The 15,506-nt window shown below is 38.9% G+C and overlaps 1 protein-coding gene across 1 annotated transcript in view; it reads right to left on the bottom strand.

The window, feature by feature from the left end:
* Window positions 1-614: 614 nt before the first annotated feature.
* LOC126471758 (nuclear pore complex protein Nup133) overlaps window positions 615-15,506 on the bottom strand; it is a 126,443-nt gene continuing 111,551 nt past the window's right edge. The window contains exons 21-22 of the mRNA XM_050099886.1: window positions 4,767-4,888; window positions 615-1,204 (exon numbers count right to left, since the gene is read on the bottom strand). Of these exons, the coding sequence (XP_049955843.1) occupies window positions 1,062-1,204; window positions 4,767-4,888 (265 nt within the window). The 3' untranslated portion in view covers window positions 615-1,061. The remainder of the gene's footprint in view (window positions 1,205-4,766; window positions 4,889-15,506) is intronic.

The following is a 15,506-nucleotide window of genomic DNA, read 5'->3' on the forward strand; positions in this document are numbered from 1 at the left end:
AAAGTCCGTGGTCTAATTATAAAATTATATGTTTGTTTCTTTTATAAGCTGCTCTGGGAGGAGGAGTCAGAGCTTGTTTCAGCAGCCAATGTGCTAAGAGCCGATTGCAAGCTTCTGCTCCTAGCATCCTCTGCTTAGGGGCCACATAAAAACATGTGACCTTCAGCAGAGATTTTGCAGTGAAGGAACCTGCAAGGCATGAAGTGTGTTTCAAGGAAACACTAAACTGTGGTTAGGGTATAACTGATTTGAGAGAATTACTTCACAAAAGCACTGGTGGTGAAGTCAGATTTGTAATACAAGCTAGGATCACATTGTGTGACGAGGTAAACTTTTTGGCTTTTACATATATATGAGTCAGTCAGTGCTGGGATGAGCTAAGAATACAGGAAATCCGTTTGTGGAATGAGGTGGTGATAAAAAATGCAAACGAAAAGGGTAGTAGCACACCATACTACTTCAATTGTATGAGTATATTAATCAAAGTTCACAATAGTGAATAGTAAATCAAACAATGCTGAACAATGTACTATACATGGTGTAAAATCAGTAGTTGACTCAGCTGCCTTCCCATAACCCGGTCGTGGAAAATTGTACAGTATGAAACTATGAAAGAAAACTAAATACATTTATTACAGTTCTTTTTTTCAAAATACAAAACATTGTAGAAAACATGGCAGGACTATCACAAATTTACAAAAAGACTTACTGTTACGATTAGTGACAACATTCTGGAAAGGACAGATTGCTACTCACCATACAGCAGGGATGCTGAATCACAGATAGGCACAACAATAACACGACCACTGTCTCCCGAAAGGTTACTTGTTTGACAGTCTTTTGTTGCGCCTATCTGCGACTCAACATCTCCACTATATGTTGAATAGCAACATATCCTTTCCATAACACTGTCATTATTCCAGTCTGGACTTTCCATAGTTTTAGGATTTTTATTCACTCAAAAATCCTTCTTGCAACCTTACTTTTGTTCCCCATCCACATGAGAAACCAAATCACGCAATTTACACACGTAGACAATTGAAATATTCAAAACACAACATTTATACTGTGAGGAGAGTCCTTTCTATATGTTCATATGCTGCTTTTAAAAGGTACTGAAAACTACTGCTGTCCTTAAGGTTTCCAATTTCTGGAGCTTCTAACAGCCTCTCCACAGGTGGTAGAAGCTCGTCGGCACCTTCATCTGCAAACACAGTTATTAGAAATCAGTACTAAAAACACACACACACACACACACACACACACACACACACACACACACACACACACACACACACACACAAACAATACTTATTTTGCATAAATTGCTCTTCTGGCTCTTAAGAGTGGTGTCATTTGTTAGGATATATCATATCATCTAGTCTATTTGGTAATTAATTTCTACTCAACTGGAGCAGAAGGACTGTGACTAGTTACCAATTGAGGAAACAATCATGAATGTAGAACTTCAGTACCTAGATTTCAGAAATGACAGCTACAAAGCGATACCAGATTCCAAAAGAACACTGTGTCAAGGATTTTTTCCACAGTCTAGTTTCTGTGGGCATCAGTAACTGGGAAGTAATACACCATATATCTCAAATTAAGACTCCCAAGTTTAATTTGAAACACTGTAGATACTAAGTTTCTGTATGTTTATAATCTTTGCATGGTCAACTTACTCATTTGACCAGAAAATGATACATAATAAATACAGGGTGCGTCACCTAACATTACACTGGAAACACTGCCCAAACCACAACAAACACTGAATAACCAATTCCGCAGACCGAAAGTGAGGAGAGGGGCTGTTGTTATTGGTTAATACAAACCACTGAGGAATGTACGGAAGTCTGATTTTCAAAATATACTTTTTTTTAAAAATGGAAACTAGTTATTATTTTTAGCACAACTGAAAATAGAAACAAATGCCATCTGTTACATTGTAAAATGATAAGTACACCCAGAGTAATTTGTGTAAAGTTGATGCTTGAAACCTCAGGCATTCAGTAGCATGTTGTAACAAACAAGATCTGTAGACGTATGTTTACGAAGACTACAATGTTTACAAGTTTGGCTGTCTCCGTGTCTGCATGTAGCGCTTGCTGAATTAGTCCTTGTACTCAGAATAACTGCAGTACACTGCATTACTGGATGTCTAAGTAAGCACAGTAGGAACGTGAGGTCACAAGTACAACAGTGTGTACTGTGTTATAAGAACAATGAAAATGATTTATTCTAACTCTGAAAAGGCAGAGAAGATACTCACCTAAGGCGAGTGTAGACAAAACACAGCTGCAGTCTGCAGGTTGTATGCAGATAGGTACCCAGACAGAGATCATCCAACATGCTGCACATTTGAAAACGCCTACAAACAATTGTATGCAACAGGTATGATTGTAACATGCAAACAGGTCGGTAACAAACCCATCACAGGAGAAGCAGGTGCAGTTTGTGTGTTAGCTGCTATTGCCATGAACGCACACGAGTTAACGTGGCACTGCTAGAGGCAGTGCAATGAGCCAAAGTAGTGTAATGCGCTTACTTCATCGGCACAAATTTCACCCATATTATGTGTCACTTTATCAGCTATTACATGGAGATGACTTTAATAATCGGCATTAACAGAGAATGTGTTATTGTTCTACCTGTTTACCGATGAAGCAGGTTTCACAAACAATGGTGCAGTGAAGTAACGAAACATGCATTACTGGTCCATGGACAATCCTTGCTTGCTTCAACAGGTAGAGCATGGAATGTAAATGTATGGTGCAGAGTAACTCGCTGAGCCTAGACAGAATGTTTGACGGGCGTTTCATAGGATGTGGCGGACGCATAAATTGGCCAGCCCGTTCTCCTGATCTTACACCTTTAGACTTCTTTCTGTGGGGTATGTCAAAGAAGAACATGTACCGTGATGTGCCTACAACCCCAGAGGATATGAAATATCGTATTGAGGCAGCCTGTGGCAACATTACACCAGATGTACTGCATCATGTAAGACATTAATTACACGGTAGATCGCAAATGTGTGCAGCAAATGATGGGCACCACCTTGAACATTTATTGGCCCGAAATGTCAGGACATACACTTTTACATTCTGTAATTTAAAATAAAAAACAAATTTGTAAGTTTAACTAAATTCTCATGTTAATGTACATTTTCTTCTAACAAGTCAGTGCCGTATAGTATTCTTCAGAGAAAAAGACTAATAAAAATGTTAGCATGTGGACGTAAGTTGCTGTTCAAGTCTCTTCTGTACCTACATTACATCACTGTTCTTTTTGTACCCCTAATTAATTCGGTTCTCTCTGATACACACAACTGAACTGCTGAGGAGTTACTCAAGTGTCAACTTTACGTTACAAATTACTCTGGATGTAATTATCATTTTACAGTGTAAGAAACACCATTGATTAATTTTTTTTTCTGTTTTCAGTTGTGCTAAAAATTACAATAAGTTTCCATTTAAATAATGTAGGTATGTGTTAAAAATCATACTTCTGTGCATTTCTCAATGGTTTGTATTAACAAATTACACTACCCCCTCTCCTCACTTTTGGTCTGTGGAATTGGTTACTCTGTGTTTGTTGTGGTTTGGGAGGCGTCCAGTGGTAATGTTAGGTGACTCACACTGTATATTGTAGGTATAATGCTTCAAACCAGTACTATAATTATAAAGAGAATCAAAGTTCCATAATAATTGTAACAACGTCACTAGATTATCTAGTCACTTGTTATTTTGGCACACAAATGTATTGTTGCTTAGTAACTACAGAAAGCCAAAGGTAAGTTCAAAAGAGGTAAAATTTTGAACTAGCAGTGAACAAATCACTAGCTGTTTTCTGAAGGTAAAGTGCTTCTGAGTAACTAATTAATATGCATAATGTTCCTACAGCGACACGAGAAAAGGAGAAGTCATACTAATATAACCCACATTTCCAACCACAGCAGGAAGTTCCGTAATTCTATAAAAGGAAGTAGAATGAAAATTTATTAATTCATCAAACAGAGTAGAACACAATTTCAGTGTACTATCTAGAAAAGAAAGAATTTATGAAAAGCGTCCAGAAGTCATGTCAGAATCTTATTATAGGATTTTGTGAGTTCATTAGAGCAAACTCTTCACACATGAGAATTTACAATTACAACATGCCTGTGATAATTCTAAAACAGGTATCTGCAGTGAAACGATGATACGAATAGACACTGTTAAAAAAGTCCAAAAGTTAGAAAATTAATATCAGACTCTACAAGACAAAAGAGAAAGTAAGCACAGCAGTACAGTAATGGACACACACACACACACACACACACACACACACACACACACACACACACGCACACGCACACACACGCCATCTCCCTCCTTTGCCAACAGGATGTGAGCACGAACAGCTGCTTAAGTTCTGTGGGCTCAAAATCTCTCGCTTCATAATATTTCATCCACTACTGGCAACCTTACTGATATCTGTATCTTGCAAAGTGCATTTCCATCTTCTTTCTTTCCATTTGAATATTGTGTTGTGTTTGTAACATATGTGACTTCTATAGCTCAAATAACACCTGCTAATAATGGCTAAAATATTACTATATAAAGAATTTATTTTGTATTCTCCTAATTCAAAAGCAAATTGTACAACAGGTATGCTGATTGTTTTACCTGTAAATACTACAGAACATCTAAGAAGTATGTTTAGTTTACACTGTGTGTTACTTTGTCATCACAAAAAATTAAGCCAAATTCCAAAAGACGACGACTTACCAAGTAAGCACGCTACTTCTGCCACTTTATAAAACATTGTACTCTGTATCACATCAATAGGTGAAGTTGTGCCCTTGTCAATCCACTTATCATGTAAAATAGCTCTGCACCAAATACTCTGCCTGTGAGGAAGAAAGTTGTGGTTTAGTGATGAAACATAACATAAATTAACAATTCAAATATTTATAGTCTATAAACAAATTATGTGGTATAACATTTAACTCCAAGAGTCATTCCACATCAAGTCAACATGGTGATTCCATTCCCCATCTCAGATTTGGATGAACTTTGCACAGAAGTGGCCCACATATAGATTAAATACCCAATTTTATTAAAATACATCGAATCATTTTGAAAATACAGCAATGTGGAGTTGTCAAAAACTCCCAGCTGTCATAACTTCATGTTGCCATAGTAAAATCTCCTAATAAAGCTAAAATTATGAGAAATGTGTCATTTTGCAGTGTTTTCCATGAGCTTTCCTATGATACACAACACATTACAGGTTTGAGATGAAAATGGTTTTTCAAATTCAAACAAAAATTTATGTTTTTAATTTATCAAAAATCGTAACTTCAAAATTTTCGGAAGCATTATATCTTATATTTCACATTCTTGTTAATTAACTCCATAAGTATGAAAGTTGGTCTGTCATGGAATCACATATTCATAAACTTTCAGAAATATGTATTTCACTAAAAAAATAACAATTTTGTAAAGTTAAAGATTTAAGAGTAAAAACAGATAACATTATTCTTAATATATCTATGTACACATTCAAATTTACTGTTAACACATGCATTCGAAATGTCACTTGCAAAACCGGATACAAATAGTATCTGTTTTTTATTTTAGAACTTTTTAAATACTTCATTTGTTTTTGAAGTATCATTCCCGAGGAATTTGATATATTCCTCCTGTTTGTATTGCTGAGTTTTTGTGTGTGTTGTGTATTACACTGGGGACCTAGAAATGATGGAGAGGCTTCGTCCCGCTGTTGCCATCAGTGGTTCACAACCCCACAAAGGCCACAGCAGTCCACCCACCCCACTGCCACCCCACACCGAACTCAGGGTTATTGTGCGGTTCGGCCCCCAGGAGGAGGAGAAACAATGCCATGTTGCCTCAATGCCAAAATCTTCTTTACGGAAACATGTTTCCAAAATTATTTTTATTTTTGTATTGGGCTGCAATGCCATCCAAAAAGTAGAATATATCTCCTGTAGATCAGTTTGAGATTTGGTTTTTAAAAACTGAATTCGCTTTTTTTTTTTTTTTTTTAAACAGTAGACTGCTATGGTGTTACACTGTAGATAGTTAGAAATTATGACACAGCTCATGTGCTCCATTTTCTTCTTTCCATTATAATACACTACAAAGTGGTGTACTGTTACTTGCTCAGTTTAGTAATGTTAACTCTGGGCCTCATCTTGCACCATCACAACAGTGTAATTTTCAGAAAAGTTGCATGTAACAACATATTCACCCTCAGTCAAGATTTCCTTGACTTCATTTACAAAAGGGATTTGCTATTTAGCAACAAAATCATGCAGTATGAATTTAGTCAGTTTTTCATAAAACGATTCAATAAACTTCGACGAGGACTTTTGCACTGTTTCTAAGTTAAATCGGTTTACTGAAACCCAGTGTCAAAAAGTGATATTTTTGACTGCACTATTATCAAATGCATTTTGCAGAGTACTTTTCATTGCGTTACTATGAGATTACAGAAGCATTAAAGGAACTTTACATTTTTAGTAGTTCTAGTACAACCATCACCCATGACAATTACATTTTGAGGTTACAACAAATAAATTTATGAAAAAATGAAAAGTTATTTATGGGTAATATTTGCTTACATCTATAAATTTTACAAAAAGTCTTTTTTTAAATAAAATATCTATTTTTCAGATTTTATAATGTGTGAATGCTTGACAGTCCCACTTTCATATTTAGGGAATTAGTTAACAATAATGTTAAGTGTTATACATAATTTTTTGAAAATTTCTAAAGGTGCACTTTTTGTTAGATTATAACTTTAATTTTCCCTTCAATCTGAAAAACAATTTTCTTATCAAATTCATGCTGTGGTGTATATAATGGAAAAGCTCATGGAAACTGTGGCAAAATTGCACCTCTCCCATATTTTAGTATAATTAAGACAGCTGCTACAGAAATTTGAAATTATGACATTGGGGCATTTTTTGATGATTTTTGACAATTTCACATGATTAGGCCTAAAAAATTTTCTTAATCTACATGCAGATTACCTCTGTGCCAAGCTTCATCAATATCTGAGATGGTGAGTTAAAATTCATATTTAAATTCTTCAGAACCCAGGTAGAAGAAAGAGACATGAGAATTGCCAAAGAAAATAATAAAAAAAAAGAAACAACGCATTACAGGCAAATATTAATTAACAGGGCTGAAGTTAAACCAAAATACCCACCTGTAAAGATCTAAATGGAAGAAATGCCATTTAAAGTATAGTAAATAATGTGTACATAACAAAATCCAAAGCAACACAGGTAGGAGAGAGAAAATGTGACTGAATACAAGAAGAAGAGTGGAAAGCAAAGAATGAATATGGGATAAAAAGGTGTTTAGTATTTCTGTTTAGCACTACTCCGACATCTAAGCACAGTACAGCAAGATCTACAAATTATAGAAACCACGCCAAACCATTTGTTGTACAGCAACCTGTGTGTGTGTATGTTTTATATGTACTAGAAAGAGAGGGAGAGCTCAAAAGCTTGTGTTTACTGTTTTCTATTGCTTGTTTCTGTGCAAGACACACTAATCATCTGCAGGTAAGTGATCTCCATCCAGGAATTTTCATTATTGTTATCTATTTCGGTAGAAACCTTAATGTAAATTTGTTAGGTTATACACATTATTTATTATAGCAAGTGTTTCATGTGGAAGACTCAAACAATGGAAAATCCAAGATGGAATAATGACAATATTATGGAAAGGACAGACTGCTACTCACCATATAGAGAAGATCTGAGTCACAGACAGGGACACAAAAAGACAGCTGTATATGTGAACTTTCAGTCAGAAGAGTTCCTTCAAAAGTAGAAACACACACACACACACACACACACACACACAAAAGAAAAACTCACACGCACAGGACCAACATCTCTGTCCATTGATGCCAAACTGCAAGCAACTGCACCTAATGAGAGAAGGAATCTTGTTGGTGAGGGTAAGGAGGAGACTCAGATCTCTGGGGTAGGAAGGAGGAGGGAGAGCAGGATAGCAGGATAGAGGTGGGGAGGGTGTAGTGCTGTTATTGGAAGCATCCAGGGTCAATGTGGGGTTTCTAAATGCAGTCAGGGCATTTGGAGGGGGGGGGGGGGGGGGGGGAGCGAGGGCAGCTGGGAAATGGGTGCAGAAAACAAGAGATGTAGAGAAGGGGGAAAAGGACTAGGGGGCGAGTTGGTGAAATATAAGGTTGTGCAATGCTGGTATGGGGGCAGGGAAGGAGACAGGTGAGTGAAAGTCGGGGACTAGCGAAGGCTTAGGGCAGGGGGGATACGGGACCATAGGATACATAGCAGGAAGAGTTCTCACCTGTGCAATTGAGAAAAGCTGGTGCTCAAAGAAAGCATCTAGATTGTGCAGACTCTGAAGCAGTTTATTAAAGTGAAGTATACTGTTTTGGGCAGCATTTTCAGCAACTGGATGGCCCAGCTGCCTATTAGCCAGTTTGTCAGTGGCCATTCATGTGGACAGGCAGATTGTTGGTGGTCATGCCCATGCAGAATGCAGCACAATTGTTACAACTTAGTTTGTAGATTACATGACTGCTTTCACAGATGGCCCTGCCTTTGATGGGATAGGTGACGCTTGTGATTGGACAGGAGTAGGGAATTGGAGGATGTATTGGACAGGTCCTGCATTTAGGTCTGTCACAGGGATATGAGCCATGGTGTAAGGGGTTGGGAACAGGGGTGGAGTATGGATGGATAAGGATATTGTGTGGGTTTAGTGCAAAGAATAGCACAGTGGAGGGGTGGAAAGGATAGTGGGTAGAATATTCCTCATTTCAGGACACAACGAGAGAGAGAGAGAGAGAGAGAGAGAGAGAGAGAGAGAGAGAGTCAGAACCCTTGCAGAGAACGTGAACATGATTCATTTGGTTCAGTCCTATGTATCACTGAGTAATGAGAGGAATGCTGCGGTGGAAATGTGGGAGGTGTTAGATGACTAGAGAAACAAGGCGAGGAAGGTTGACTTCTGTACAAAATTCAGAGAGCAATTTTGGCCTGTAAAAGCCTCAGTTATCCTTTGTATATTTGGAAAGGGACTACTCATAACTACAGATGTGATGGCCAGTTGTCAGATTCATACATCTACAAACTGTGCCACAGTGACCCCATTCTGGAAATACAACAGAATTCCAGTGTCTCCTCAGTTCCTTAGGCCCACCAAAGAACATCTCTCTCTCTCTCTCTCTCTCTCTCTCTCTCTCTCTCTCTCTCTCTCTCTCTCTACCTCCCCTCCCCACCCCCACCACTCCTCGCACTCTTCCCTTAGACATGCGTCCTGAAGTCTGTAAGCCCAACCACCTAGTTTGCCCTTGGACAAATACCTTTAGCCCATTACCCATAACCTATCCTCCTACATCAAAGACACCAACCATTTCCTCTACTGACTCTTCACAGTTCCTGTTCCTTTACCAAACAGCACCCTGCTCGTCACTACTGTGTTAGCTCTCTACACTAACATCCCTAATCCCCATAGTCTTGCTGTGATTGGACACTACCTTTCCCAATGCCTGACTGACTCCTAACCTCTGACATACTTTCTGGTCATCATGACCAACTACATTGATATAAAAAATAGCCGCAACACCCAAAAATAATTAATGTTAACTAACGATATTTCCAGGATAATTTATCTATGTTGTTGTTGTTGTGGTCTTCAGTCCTGAGACTGGTTTGATGCAGCTCTCCATGCTACTCTATCCTGTGCAAGATTCTTCATCTCCCAGTACCTACTGCAACCTACATCCTTCTGAATCTGCTTAGTGTATTGATCTCTTGGTCTCCCTCTACGATTTTTACCCTCCACGCTGCCCTCCAATGCTAAATTTGTGATCCCTTGATGCCTCAAAACATGTCCTACCAACCGATCCCTTCTTCTAGTCAAGTTGTGCCACAAACTTCTCTTCTCCCCAATCCTATTCAATACCTCCTCATTAGTTACGTGATCTACCCACCCAATCTTCAGCATTCTTCTGTAGCACCACATTTCGAAAGCTTCTATTCTCTTCTTGTCCAAACTGGTTATCGTCCATGTTTCACTTCCATACATGGCTACACTCCATACAAATACTTTCAGAAACGACTTCCTGACACTTAAATCTATACTCGATGTTAACAAATTTCTCTTCTTGAGAAACGCTTTCCTTGCCATTGCCAGTCTACATTTGATATCCTCTATACTTCGACCATCATCGGTTATTTTACTGCCTAAATAGCAAAACTCCTTTACTACTTTAAGTGTCTCATTTCCTAATCTAATCCCCTCAGCATCACCCGATTTAATTTGACTACATTCCATTATCCTCGTTTTGCTTTTGTTGATGTTCATCTTATATCCTCCTTTCAAGACACTGTCCATTCCGTTCAACTGCTCTTCCAAGTCCTTTGCTGTCTCTGACAGAATTACAATGTCATCGGCGAACCTCAAAGTTTTTACTTCTTCTCCATGAATTTTAATACCTACTCCGAATTTTTCTTTTGTTTCCTTTACTGCTTGCTCAATATACAGATTGAATAACATCGGGGAGAGGCTACAACCCTGTATCACTCCTTTCCCAACCACTGCTTCCCTTTCATGCCCCTCGACTCTTTTAACTGCCATCTGGTTTCTGTACAAATTATAAATAGCCTTTCGCTCCCTGTATTTTACACCTGCCACCTTCAGAATTTGAAAGAGAGTATTGCCTCACGTGTTCCAACATTTCTATGGAATCCAAACTGATCTTCCCCGAGGTCCGCTTCTACCAGTTTTTCCATTCGTCTGTAAAGAATTCGCGTTAGTACTTTGCAGCTGTGACTTATTAAACTGATAGTTCGGTAATTTACACATCTGTCAACACCTGCTTTCTTTGGGATTGGAATTATTATATTCTTCTTTAAGTCTGTGGGTATTTCGCCTGTCTCATACATCTTGCTCACCAGATGGTAGAGATTTGTCACGACTGGCTCTCCCAAGGCCATCAGTAGTTCTAATGGAATGTTGTCTACTCCCGGGGCCTTGTTTCAACTCAGGTCTTTCAGTGCTCTGTCAAACTCTTCACGCAGTATGTTATCTCCCATTTCTTCTTCATCTACATCCTCTTCCATTTCCATAATATTGTCCTCAAGTACATCGCCCTTGTATAAACCCACTATATACTCCTTCCACCTTTCTGCCTTCCCTTCTTTGCTTAGAACTGGTTTGCCATCTGAGCTCTTGATATTCATACAAGTGGTTCTCTTTTCTCCAAAGGTCTCTTTAATTTTCCTGTAGGCAGTATCTATCTTACCCCTAGTGAGATAAGCCTCTACATCCTTACATTTGTCCTCTAGCCATCCTTGCTTAGCCATTTTGCACTTCCTGTCGATCTCATTTTTGAGACGTTTGTATTCCTTTTTGCCTGCTTCATTTACTGCATTTTTATATTTTCTCCTTTCGTCAATTAAATCCAATATTTCTTCTGTTACCCAAGGATTTCTACTAGCCCTCGTCATTTTACCTATTTGATCCTCTGCTGCCTTCACTACTTCATCCCTCAAAGCTACCCATTCTTCTTCTACTGTATTTCTTTCCCCCATTCCTGTCAATTGTTCCCTTATGCTCTCCCTGAAACTCTCTACAACCTCTGGTTCTTTCAGTTTATCCAGGTCCCATCTCCTTAAATTCCCACCTTTTTGCAGTTTCTTTAGTTTCAATCTGCAGTTCATAACCAATAGATTGTGGTCAGAATCCACATCTGCCCCTGGAAATGTTTTACAATTTAAAACCTGGTTCCTAAATCTCTGTCTTACCATTATGTAATCTATCTGATACCTTTTAGTATCTCCAGGATTCTTCCAGGTATACAACCTTCTTTCATGATTCTTGAACCAAGTGTTAGCTATGATTATTAAGTTATGCTCTGTGCAAAATTCTACAAGGCGGCTTCCTCTTTCATTTCTTCCCCCCAATCCATATTCACCTACTATGTTTCCTTCTCTCCCTTTTCCTACTGACGAATTCCAGTCACCCATGACTATTAAATTTTCGTCTCCCTTCACTACCTGAATAATTTCTTTTATCTCGTCATACATTTCATCAATTTCTTCATCATCTGCAGAGCTAGTTGGCATATAAACTTGTACTACTGTAGTAGGCATGGGCTTTGTGTCTATCTTGGCCACAATAATGCCAATGGACACAATTTATCTAAGCAACATATTTAAGTGATGAACACTAAAAGATCATAGGTTAATGTAAGTGACTAATAAGCCACCGCAAATGGGAAATGCTGGTACATTAATAATCATTGTAACTGCCAGAAAGTTGAATGCAAGCAAGCAAATGTGCATGCATTGTGTTGTACAGATGCCAGATGTCAGTCTGTGGTATGGAGCTCCATGCCTGTTGCACTTGGTCAGTCAATACAGGAATGGTTACTGCTTTTTGTGGAAGATGGAGTCGTCGTCCGATAATGTCCCATATGTGCTTTATTGGAGCCAGATCTGGCGCTCAAGCAGGCCAAGGCATCATGTTGACACTCTTTACAGCGTACTGTGTTACAACAGCAGTATATATGCAAATGTTATCCTGTCAGAAAACACCCCCTGGACTGTCGTTCAAGAATGGCAGCACAACAGGTTATACCACCAGATTGATGTACAAAATTGCAGTCAGTGAGCATGGGATAACCAGTAGTGCGTTCCTGCTATCACACAAAATTGCACCACACATTGTAAGTCCAGGTGAAGGTCTAGTGTGTCTCGCACAAAGACAGGTTGGTTGCAAGCCCTCAACTGGCCTCCACCTAACTTACATACAGCCATCATTGGGACCAAGATAGAAGCAGCTTTCATCAGAAAACACAACAGATCTCCACCCTGCCCTCCAATGAGCTCTTCCTTGACACCACTGAAGTTGCAAATGGCAATGGTTTGGAATCAGCGGAATGCACATCACACAGCCAGCTTGGAGCTGTCCTTGAAGTAACCACTGTGTAAAAGTTCGCAGCTCAAATTGCTGTTGCAGATGCAGAACGATGTGCCAGAGGCATATGCCGAACACAATTATGTTTCCTCTCGGCAGTACCACACAGCCGTATGGAGCCCGATCTTCTTGTGACTGCATCTGCAAGTCCTATCCTGTCCCCACCATGACTCTGCATGCTCCCACAAGCAGCACTACACCCTCACCACCCCTATCCTGCTATCCTTCCCACTCCCTTCCCCAGCTTCCTCCTTATCCCCACCATTCAGTTTGCTTCTCCCATCAGGCAGGCACAGTTGTTTGCAATTCGGCCTCAGTGGACACACACACACACACACACACACACACACACACACACACACACTCCCCCCCCCCCTCTCTCTCTCTCTCTCTATCTCTCGCACACACACACACACACACACACACACACACACACACACACACACACAGAGAGAGAGAGAGAGAGAGAGAGAGAGAGAGAGAGAGAGAGAGAGAGAGAGAGAGAGAGAGAGAGGGGGGGGGGGGAGAGGGAGGATTTTTTTTTTCTCCTCCTATGTCAGGAGGCGGCCTTCTAGCTGAAAGCCGACATGTGCGCTTGCCTGTGACTTTTCATATTTTCTCATTGTGAAACATTCTTACAGAATGTTTTATTTCCTTCAGCATTTAATCTACAACTAGCATTACCTTTGTTGTTGGCTCTCCTTCATAAGACAATTCCAACCAAAAAACTGGTATTTCTCTGTAGCAGGGGAAAATATTGTTTTCCTGTACAGAGAATAAAGACCACGATAACTACCAGTAAATAGGCACTTCACTGAGGCAAGGAAGGGAAGAGCTCTCCCTGACTCTCGAAGAGTCCTTCACATTACATTACATTAATATGCACCATTTAGTTGTTGCTCATCCCTCGAAGGGCAAAATGAAACTGATTTCTAGACCAAAATATTAATTATTGCTATGACTCTTAACTAGTCTTCACACTGTAAAACATATTGCAATACACCCCAACAGATGCTATATCCCTAGCTGGGGCCCAAAAGGATCTCAGACCACTACGGACTTACATTTATTCTTATCTATAGTTCCACTTCACTTAAGGCTAACCAATTACCATTTACATTCTTCCCATTATGATTTTCTAATTAGTTTTTCCTTGTTGCATAACAATTCCCTACAGCTAATAAGAAAAATATATTGTTGTCTATAAAAGTTTCTCAAGAATACTTTCTTAAATCATTTTAATGCTATATGTTTATCCCCTGCCACCCAGTGACCAATCATATTTTAGCATAAAGACATTTCAGTGCCCTAAATTTTGAAATTATTATTTTTTTCCTCTAATCTTTGAACTTAGCCTACCTATCTATACAAAGTCACACACTTTGTGCACTGAACATTCCTTTTATTTTTCCAGTATTTGTGTGGATAATACCATTGTCTTGGTGTGTGACATCCTGATAACCGGAGCCCTGATTTGCAGGTGAAATGAAATGTCGTGTGGCTAGGGCCTACTGGCGGGTAGACCGGTCGCCTGGTGCTAGTCTTTTTAGTTGATACCATTTCGGTGACTTGCCTGTCGATGTTGACGATTTTAACCTTATAGAACCTAAAAGGGGCTAATTTGTACTGAAGGGCTTAAAAGGGGCTAAATAAGATGTTCACAGAAAAAGTAGGGCTAAAGAGAACTTAAGCAGAAAAATATGGGTTAAAAAAAATTCTGCATTAATACCAAGGGAAATCAATAATGTATACTTGCACATTTTAAGATAAGACATATTAAATAATTTATACCATGTACTGAAACCAAAAATGTGTACGGCTCAATGTTGCTAATATTTGTGATTTGATAGTGTGTCAATATGCAGCTGCATCGGGGGAACTTTATGTCTACTTATTTTCATAGTTCGAAAGGTGTAATAGATACAGCCCGCACTGAAATCAACACTGTGTATGATGCACTGATGCTGCATTGTTCCTTTGAGAACATGTTCACACATCACTTTGTTGGGACAAGCCCGGGAGTCTTTATTAAATGCTTGCCAACAACAGAGAGGTCCATTAAAGGAACAAATCAGCCAGGCTTTAGTCTCTTTATTTTTGTAGTTAGGTAAAGTTGTGTGCTGTGTTGAGTCGTACTGAGTATTGCACTTTAAATGTAATTTTGACATGACTAAACGCAAATGATCAAAAATTGGCCTTTTCCGACACTAGCTTGGAGAAGACTCCCATTTCATAACTGATGGCCTAGTAATTTTTTGCTGAGCCAGTGAAAAACAAGTATGTGAACACCTGTTAGTTTATTATTCTTTTTATTTACCAGTCTTGTTCCCTTGGATTTTCAAATAAAAATTTAAAATCAGTTTACTGTCATGCATATGTAGTTCAATTGAAGTTGACATTTTACATAATCACATTCTTCACATTTTTTAGTTACTGCATTGTTCTTAGTGTTCGTTTGTTTTACTTTTGGGTAAACCATGATAAAAAGAGATGTTTCCTTCAACACAAAGATTCCGCAGC

The sequence above is a fragment of the Schistocerca serialis genome, chromosome 1 (genome assembly GCF_023864345.2).
Source record: "Schistocerca serialis cubense isolate TAMUIC-IGC-003099 chromosome 1, iqSchSeri2.2, whole genome shotgun sequence".
NCBI classification, from domain to species: domain Eukaryota; kingdom Metazoa; phylum Arthropoda; class Insecta; order Orthoptera; family Acrididae; genus Schistocerca; species Schistocerca serialis.